Here is a 10,032-nt window from a genome sequence, read left to right on the forward strand (position 1 = left end):
CCTCCATCCACATGACAGAGAGGGGAACGCAAAAATGACTCAGTCTGCAACTGAAAATATGGATGGAGGACCTCAGTTTAGCTTGTTTTTCGCACTAGCGCCGAGCTAATACATATAAGGTAGCGTCGGTGCTAGAACAAAGGCTAAAAGGCTAAGCTGAGGTTCTTCTTCCRTGAAGCAGCTCTGTTGTCCTCCATCTATATTTTCAGTTACATGTTGAGTCATTTCTACCTTCTCCTCTCTGTCAACGCTCTCTGGTTTCATTTGAAAGAGTCAATCGTCAGATATTGTCCAAGATTAACCTTCAGGCTGGATATACTGTAGCTCGCTCACACCGAGAACCTATCCACGTCATCATTTACCCARAATACTTTGTGTAAATAAAATGGCTCTGTCCGTGTTAAAATATATTTTTAAAATTTACAAAACTAAACAGCCTACAGTATTTTTACAGTCGTTATTTTACAGTTAAAATATGCATTTATCAAATAAAGTCTAATGTTACAACTAATCGGGGATCCCTTTAAGATGTTTAGTTAATGGAACAGTTACAGTAAGGTGTGCAAGGATTTATTGTGTATTTGCGTGTGTGTGATTACTGTTCAGGTCCAGCAGCAGCTCACACCAGTGCCGGTGCAACATGTGTACACCAATCAAGTGCAGTATGTGGAAGGAGGGGACACCAGCTACACCACAAGCACCATGTTAGAATAAAACTGTCTCCAATCATATTTTTGAGCAATGTCCATAAAAATAACAGTTTTCCTTTTGAGCGTGTTCATTTGTTTCTAATGGATCTTTATATTTCTCTCGTCCAGTCGCTCCAGCACCTTCCCTTACAGTGAAACCCCTCTGTACACCCAGACTACAGCCGCCCAGTATTACGAAGCTCAGCCGACTTCGGTCTCGCAGGCGTCGTCCCCCGGCACGCCTCTGACYGTCTCTGTGGCTACTGCGACCCCTGCAGGCGTGTCCATGTTTGTGGCCCAGCCCACTAGCGCGACAGGGGGAGGGGCCACCGCGGTGACCACGGCGGGCACCGCCAACGGCTCAGATGAAGGGGCGGGCACCAACGGTGGCGCAGCGGGCAGCTACGTGATCCAGGGGGGTTACATGCTGGGCGGCGGCAGCAGCAGCAGCAGCAGCAGCAGTAACGGCGGGGCCGCCGGGAACAGTCAGAGCTACTCACACACCGCCCGTGCCTCCCCAGCCACTGTGAGTATTACAGAGGGCGAGGAGAGTAGCGTGCCGTCGGCAGACAAGAAGGTATGCAGAGGTGCCAGGCGCAGGAGTTTTCTTATCGTTCTGTTCTCATCCACACCAAACCCTCGACAGCGCACGCTGATGATGTCATAGTGGAGTTTTGTCAAGTGGAAAGCACGATTTCAAGAAAAACGAGCAGAAAAGGCTATAAACTAATACGCCCTGACCACAGTAAAACCTCCAGGAAAACAGTAGTTTGTGATTTCCTCCTAAAAGAAAACAAAACCATGACCTCATCATTTTCATACCATTACAGTGCATGAGATGAGGGGCATTGAAAAACTGCTTGAAATGCCTCGACTGTTCATTCCAAATTCATCATATTAAGTCCCATATTATGATAAAAATTACTAAATTGTGTTCAGCAGACATCCCATCAGTTTTCCAGGTCATTGATTCATTGCATACCAAAGTTGTATGCCACGGCACGCACACAGATGTGTTTTCATTCTGGAATGTTTACCCAGCTGTAAATATGAGTGCACTTGTGTTCTTATGATTTGTTTTAAAGAAAACRTGCGCATGTACTTTATGTTAACCTTAACATGTGTAACGTGTTTGTTAACAAGCGTTCTTATTTTGAGCAGAATCTTATTACARTAATGTTTTCTAACCTCGCCAGCTGTTTTCTTCTCTTTTTTGTTTTCCTCCTAACCYGCCTGTGTGTCAGGTACAGTGGTTGCTGGACAACTATGAGACAGCTGAAGGAGTCAGTCTGCCACGCTCCACCCTTTACTGCCACTACCTGCTGCACTGCCAGGAGCAGAAACTTGAGCCTGTTAACGCTGCATCCTTTGGGAAACTCATAAGATCAGTGTTCATGGGGCTTCGCACGCGACGCCTGGGCACCCGGTAAGATCACCAGACACCCAAACTCAGATAGAAAGAACCTTTGGACTGTTTGTACACAYGATGAAGCACCTGTTGTACACCTGTTGGCATCTCATTCATCACAGCAAWGTGCAAATTATATCCCTTACAGACATTGTGTTGTTTAAATGAGTTTTTGTTTCTCCTTTTTCCAAAMTATATTTTCCTAAATGGTATATTTCACCTGCTCCTTTTAGGGGTAATTCTAAATACCACTATTATGGGCTGAGAATCAAGGCAGGCTCTTCTCTGCTCCGTTTGATGGAGGACCAGCAACATCTGGCCATGAGGCAGCAGCCATTCTCACAGAAACAAAGGTATAAACAAAAACACACACTCAAGCACAGAAAGTTATCGAYTTGTATCGTGTGTTCTGTTGCGCAATGATCAGACTTTGTTGGTGTTTTTTATTTRTCATATTTTTCTACAGCTAAATATTTGATGCGTTTCTTTCCATTGTCCCTGTTAGATTGAAGCCTGTGCATAAAGTTGAGGGAATGACMAACGGCACAGCGGCAGGATCAGGACAACAGCAACAACAGCAGCAGGGTTCAGGACATGTAGACATCAGCACCCAGGTTCAGCAGTACCAACAATTCCTTGGTGAGAAAACTTAAATAAATKACTACATGTCAATTATAAATTTTAGCATCCTCTTTGATTATAATCAAGTTAAACATATAGGGTTTGACTACCTGATCAGTCTAATGTGTATCTGTCTCAATAACAGTTGGCACCTGTAGCACAGTAATGAAATAAAACAGGCTCTGCTCTGATCGTTCACAGTAATATTTACAAGTCAACTTGTTTTAAATAAAATCACACAGACCCAGGAGTTGGAAAACTTGAGATGATTTACAAGTTGATGACAAATTTAATAAACAAATCAATTATTGTACCCCCTGGTGATGTTCTAAAGGTTAAGTCAGATAAGATATTCTCAAGCTGAAGCAGCTTTGTAGTAAATCCCCTGGATCCTTCTATTTTCATCTAAACCAATCTGTATAACCCAWTTTTTTATATACAGACTTCAAGTTTAGATTAAATGTAATATGATTCTAAGTTTCTTCTTGTCTTTGTCCAGATGCTTCCAGAGCTCTCCCAGAGTTTCCGGATATCGATCTCCAGGGAAAGACTCTGCCGGAGGGGATTGAACTCGAGCACATAAAGAGCTTTCAGCTGCTTTACAGAGAACACTGTGAGGTAAAGAAAAAAAAAAAGACTGTTTCGTTCACATAAGAAGGACTTTACTGTGTTGGTGAAAGTTATCCTTCATCTAATATTATCTAAAGAATTTAGTCTACTCAAAGCTAATGCAAACACATCTGTTAGTGGAATAAAAAAATGTTAATACGTTTTTTTCTCCACAACTTTTTATGATTTTTGTTAGGATTACTCTTTTCGATCTGTGTGATTGTAGTTTGTCTGCAATTAAAATCTGTTACTCATACAAAGTTTTGTCCAATCAGCTTTTATGAAGCTCATTCTGGTTTCACTGTCTTGTTCAAATATGATAAAATCCAGCGCTAAAAATAAATCAAGATGCCAAAAKCTGAGAGGCCCAGATGACGGCTTCACTAAGGGTTGTTTGTTCAGTTGTTCATTCATTATTAACTGATGTATGATTCATTATTGCTGTTTTTTCCCCCTCAGGCCATAGTGGATGTGATGGTCAATCTGCAGTTTACGCTGGTGGAGACTCTGTGGAAAACCTTCTGGAGGTTCAGCCAAAGTCAGGCTGGAGATGGCACCCTGGCTGTGTGAGTTGTTTGTTCCTGAAGGCAAACATTTATTTAATAATCTGAATTTTGCCGTAACTAGAAGCAGCAAAAATGTCTTACCGCTGTGACAGGATCACCTTATTTAAGCCCCCGTCACAGAGTAACATTTCAGACAATTTMTACTGCCTTATGAAAGTTTTGTTATGACTCATAWCTAYATATTTGATCTAAYTGTCAGCATTACAATATGTATATGTCCAAAAAATAAGATTATTTTWAAATTCCATCTTCAGTTTAGAYGTCTTTTCACAAGTTGGCATAAGTGGTCTGAAAGGTTGCGATGTGACAGGGCCTTAACTGTGTGTTCTAACAGTCACGATGAGTCAGAGAAGCGTCTCCCAAAATCCTGCTTGGTGTTGCTGTGCAAGTATGAGCCGGTGCTGCGCTGGAGCCGTGACTGTGACAACAGCCTGTACCAGAGCCTGGTGGAGATCCTCATCCCTGATGTCCTCAGACCTATCCCCAGTAAGTCATATCCTGTTGTCAAACTCTGTAGTTTTCTGACAAATAACACTGCTGAAGACAGTTTGTCCATACTTACAATCTGCATCTTTTTTTAGCCTTAACTGGAACTTGTTAGAATGGACTCTGATGAAACTAATCTTAATCTTAATCTAATTTTACAAGCTAAAAAGTATTTTTAATCTTGTATAGGTCCTCCGTCCAGAGGACCTATACAATTTTTTTCCTTTTGATTTTTTACCTGGATTACTGAGATGCATCAGGATATTTTTAATCTTGTTTTGAGACTGATAGACTAAACCAGAGCAGAAAGTGTCAGATTATTAATCCTGTTAGCCTGGAAATTTTCCTTATTTCAAAAAAGCTTATCAAGTGTAATTATCTTGGTAAGACTTGCATTTTTGTCAGATCACCCTTGAAACACAAGAGAAATAATTTGCACTTATATTATTATTGTTTTAATTGATTGTATCATATGAACCAAAGTTCTGCCTTTGACAAAAACTTATTTGCTGTGGAAACTAACTTATACAGATATTTATTAAGTTCATTGTCATATCACATAAATATCATACACATAATTTAGGCACATTTGAGGTTTTTTTTATTTATACAACCATAAAACCTGTTTCCCCACTAAAATCTTGGCTGTATTATTTGTTTTACTTAAAGCTTATATTAAAATAAGTTCTGTTTAATTTGAACCTCTCTTTCTGCATCTAGGTGCCTTAACTCAAGCCATTCGAAACTTTGCCAAAAGCCTAGAGAGCTGGCTGACTAACGCCATGATGAACATCCCTGAGGAAATGGTTCGCATCAAGGTACTGCTCTCCTGTAGTAACTTGTAGGRCTGTTTTAATAAAATTTATTTTATTTAGATCAAGTACAAGTACTTCACTTTGGYTACTTGCTTCCTCTGAGTCATGATATGGAGACGTTATTGAATTATTAAGAACACAACAAACCACCTGTTGTAGTAACATTAGCTGTGTTTCCCTGTGTTTAGGTGACATCAGCCAATGCATTTGCCCAAACGCTGCGTCGGTACACCAGTCTGAACCATCTGGCCCAGGCAGCYCGTGCCGTCCTCCAGAACACGGCTCAGATCAACCAGATGCTGTCTGACCTCAACCGTGTCGACTTCGCTAACGTCCAGGTTAATCATTGAATGCTGTGCTTTGTATGTGTGTCATATCCTACGATTTGTAGCATCAGTAGTTGAATCTTGCAGAGTTTTTTTTTTTTTTTTTTTTGCAAATGCAACAGTTTCTGATGCAGCTTGTGGTTTCAGTGAGGTTAGATACACAGCCACTTTCAATCATTCTGCTGTACATGTAAACTTTCAAACCAGGAAACCTTTGGTCTTTTTCTCAGAAACTTTCCTTCAAGGCATTTACACAGAATCTAGTATCTGATTTAAATCCTAATTAAAAGTTTRTCTCTGCCTCTGGCTGTAATCTTGTAATCTGAGGCTTCTTTGAAAGGATTYTCTGTGCAAACAGGTAAAGCCAATGCCAGGTGTGACTGCCTGATACTGACTTGTTTTGGTCTCGATCACCCTCTGCAGGAGCAGGCTTCATGGGTGTGCAGGTGTGAAGACCGTGTCGTTCAGCGGCTCGAGCAGGACTTCAAGCTGACCCTGCAGCAGCAGAACTCGTTGGAGCAGTGGGCCGTGTGGCTCGATGGTGTGGTCTCCCAGGTCCTGAAGCCCTACCAGCAAAGCCCTGCTTTCCCTAAAGCTGCCAAACTCTTCCTWCTAAAGTGGTCCTTCTACAGGTACAACAGGGGGAAGACGAGAGAGAGCAAAACTGAACTGTGTTGATGTGGGATTGAGCCAAAAGCTTAAAAAACTTAGTAAAACAAGCATACTACCTGCTTTTTCAGTCACCAAATTACTTCCAGTGTAGTTATGTCACATGTTCAACATATGCCTTGTTTAAACAATATTAGTGGTGATTTGATATCGGTGTTAAAAAAACATTCTAGAGCCACAACTTCTCTTCAGTGTTTCAGATGTAGGGTGTTAAATCAGCCGACAGTGAAATGTCAAAGGAAGTTAGTCATTGTGGTTAAAGGATGATGATCTCTGGGATTAACTGCTAGTTGACTGATTCTGAGTGAGTTTCTGTTCCTTTACACTAAAAACACACTTCGGTTTTCAAAATCTCTTTCACCACTGAAAACGACAAAACTTACAGGAACAGAGTCACTACATCTCTAGCATAGCATCCCTAACAGTATTATTTTGACCTCCACACGCGAAGCGTGAGCGGGAATCATATGTTTTCGTACTGGTTTTTTTTCCAGTGATTTTTGGTCAACCGTAGCACAGAAACGGCTGYACCGATCAACATGAAATTTGGCAGGACTGTAGATGAGTCTGACCTACACTGTGCCAGTCAACAGATTTACGATAGACCCCATATTTGAGGAGGGGGCTCCTTTCAAAGATGGGGTGTCTGGACATGCAAAAATGCTTATAACCCAGAAACTGTTTGTCGCGCAACATAGGAGCTTCAGATTTCTTTTGTTGTTTAGTTCTCATGAAGCTCTATCCATCAGGCCCACCAACCAGTGCCCCCCCCAAACCCGGACCCCCAATTTATCTGAAAAAGTGGTATCTGGACATACAAAATTGGTAATAGCTCAAAAACTGTAGCATGACATTCATTAGGAAGAAAGACTTCTGAGTTCTGGTGCATTTATGCGTGCGGGGTCATTATGTTACCGCTATGCGATATCTAGTTATTACATTATTATTACAGATGTAAATAAATACAAACCACTTTGTTTTTCTTATCTGTCAGAATGTGAATGTGGTTCATCCAGACCTCTGTGACACAGCTGTAAGACAGTTACTTTAAAAATCAAMAGTTGTACTCAAGTTGAGGCTTGTTGAATTTGTCGAATTCATTCCTCCTTTTCTCCTCCCACTTCCTGCCCGTGACCCAGAAATCAGTCTTCAAAATATTTTGATGAATGTCTCTCTTGGTAGCGTGCACTTGAAGAGGAAGGAAGCTGCAGGAGGACAAGGCAGATGTGTTATTCGTGGTTGTCCAATCAGCATCTTTTACTCTTGTAAACTGATTATGTAATTATGAACACTCTTCTGCTCATTGAATCCTGTCCCTCAGTTTGTTAAACGCCCGTCACCTCWTTTCGTTTTACCTCCAGTCAGTTGTTGCGTTCTCTGCTCAGAATGCTGATGGGTGGGTCTGAGACTTTGTGAYGGAAGCTGAGAATAGAAAATGAGGATGTAGCTAAGAGGAAATCGGATGATGAATGTGTCATAGCTACACATTGAAACACACTACTTCCTGTTTTTGTTTAGAGAAATGATATCTATGTTTTTATTTCTATCTGTGCTCTTCAGTTCCATGGTGATCCGAGACCTCACCCTGCGGAGCGCGGCCAGTTTCGGTTCCTTTCACTTGATCCGTCTTCTGTACGATGAGTACATGTATTACCTTATAGAGCACAGAGTGGCCCAGGCTAAAGGAGAAACTCCCATTGCTGTTATGGGAGAGGTATTTGTAACTGCACACACTGACACAAATACAATCATCATAATAAAGAAGTCATATTTAATCTTACGTTTCCTCTCCCCTTTAGTTTGCCAGTTTAGGTCGAGGTCTGAACACGCTGGATCCTGACAAAGGTTTGTGCTTTCTCTGCCTGGTCACCAACGCTAACCACCCTCATGTTCCAAGCGTTAGTCCTGACCACCTCCATTTGTTTTTTCAACCACAGAAGAGGAAGAGGAAGAAGAGGAGGAGAGTGAGGAAGAAGGCCAGGAGCTGTCTCTTCCCTCTGACGAGGCTGGGCTCGGAGAGGAGTCCCTGGAGCCGCCTGCTAAGTTAGCCAGAACAGATCAGCGAGTCCTCTTCACCACCGGCTCAGCTGACAACTARCCAGTGACACTCGTGTGCTGCTAATCTTCATCTCACACACACACACAGAGATGTACAAAGAACACTTATTTATACRTTTGATATCTGTAAATWTATCTTGTCGATGTTTGTGAACTCTCGCTGTTGTTTAAGCACATGCAKTCCAAACACACTCGGTCATTACCTGCTGCTGCCTGGATGGCACAACCACCTGTTGACACCGTTCATTTGTTCCACCATCACTGTTRCTGCAWTGATGTTGCTTCACAAACCAGAGTCTCTAAAACCACAGAGAACCACATAACACTTTAACTCATGTGATTCTGTAAAAAAAAGAAGAACTAATATCAGGTGTGTTTTAATTTCTGTCATTACATTGCAGCGTGTTGCCTCACTGAGAAGACCCTCCTCCCACTGCCATATGTAGGTGGTCTTTAAATGCTGCAATGTGTGTAYAGAGGTAACTTCTACAGGAGGGTGGAAACGGGAGCTTAAATTTAGCTGTTGCTCATTTGTGACATGAAACTAAAGAGAGGAGCTCTGTGAAAGACACAGAGAGGAGGTTTAGTGTGTTTGTTGCTTTCTGTCTGCACCACTCTGCTGTTATTCCTGGGAGCTGATTAGAYGTTCATTTCCATGACTGTGAGTCATGCAAAGTGTTTCTGTAGATATTTTCTTATAAATGTTTGATTTGGGAGGTGTGTGTAGATGCCCTCTTTGATTTGATTTGCCTGTAAAGGAGAAGAACACGTGTTTTTGGAGTGCCTGCTGCAGCTGCTACAGACTTGTAAAAAAAAATGTGGTTGTGGAAAAGGGACTTTCATTAGTTGCTGCAAAAATCCTCACTCTTTTTCCTGAACTGTTTTCACGAGAGAGGTACTGTATGTGTCATGATTTATGTTTAAAGTGCTTTAATCCTGTCTTTTTCATTATTTCTCTGTGGCCTCATTTTCCTTYGAGACATTGTTCTTTGCCTTCTTTCCAAATGTTTTTCCTCGTGCCAAACCGGTTTACTTTGGATTCCCAGATTCTTGTGATTTTTGACTTTCTGTTTGTTTTCCGGAGGCCTGTGCCCGAGTAAGAACGGTGATATATTTTCTTGTAAATTTCTCCACCTCTTTGACTTTTYGTTGTCACTAAGTGAACCTCTTGTGCAGTGTATGGTGCTGTGTGGTCACACATTGTAAGCAACATTTGTCTACATTATTGATTTGTGATTGTACGTTCAGTTCTCCATCCTAGTTCAGACCGATGACTTCACCACAAACAGGCCTCGGCCAAGCCTCTTTGCACATGTCGACTATTRTCTTTAAAACTCAGAAGGAGTTCTCTGAAATGGTTTTCATTTTCTTTAAAGTCAGTTGGGGGCATCAGATGACATGTAAATATCTCGTAACCAACTCTGCGCAGTTCAGAGAATTTGGTGAGAGATGAGAAACCTGACGGCTTTTTCTGCACCGTCCTTCTCCACCACTCGTCTCACTGCATCACAGCCCTCCTCCTCCTCCTAATGGCTTTGTTTTGCTTCACACATCTTTATTCTTAAACTCGTCATCAAAACTGGTTTGTACAAACATCTGATTTTGAACATGTTTTCTCTTTAAACAGCTGCAGTGTTTCCAGCAGGCATCAGCAGCTTCAAACCAGCACATTATCTTCTAAAGTGGAGTTAAAGCTCATCCAGTTGATTCCACATCACTCCAGTCTTTCTCTGATCTCCATCACACAACATGCTTTAAACAGTAAACATGTTTAGTCATTTTTAT

At 41.6% G+C, this 10,032-nt stretch overlaps 1 protein-coding gene across 1 annotated transcript; it reads left to right on the forward strand.

Annotated features, from left to right (window-relative positions):
* Window positions 1-2,001: 2,001 nt before the first annotated feature.
* LOC106520412 (MHC class II regulatory factor RFX1-like) lies at window positions 2,002-9,186 on the forward strand (the record flags this gene model as incomplete). Its single annotated transcript, XM_014012504.1, is given in 12 exon segments — window positions 2,002-2,115; window positions 2,331-2,450; window positions 2,603-2,736; window positions 3,218-3,336; window positions 3,787-3,893; window positions 4,228-4,379; window positions 5,100-5,197; window positions 5,383-5,532; window positions 5,944-6,152; window positions 7,750-7,903; window positions 7,989-8,034; window positions 8,127-9,186. Coding segments are annotated over 12 exon segments (1,588 nt in total), but the record flags the coding sequence as incomplete, so codon positions are not given.
* Between the last annotated feature and the right edge of the window lie 846 nt (window positions 9,187-10,032).

Source organism: Austrofundulus limnaeus, unplaced genomic scaffold, assembly GCF_001266775.1.
Source record: "Austrofundulus limnaeus strain Quisiro unplaced genomic scaffold, Austrofundulus_limnaeus-1.0 Scaffold91, whole genome shotgun sequence".
NCBI lineage: Eukaryota > Metazoa > Chordata > Actinopteri > Cyprinodontiformes > Rivulidae > Austrofundulus > Austrofundulus limnaeus.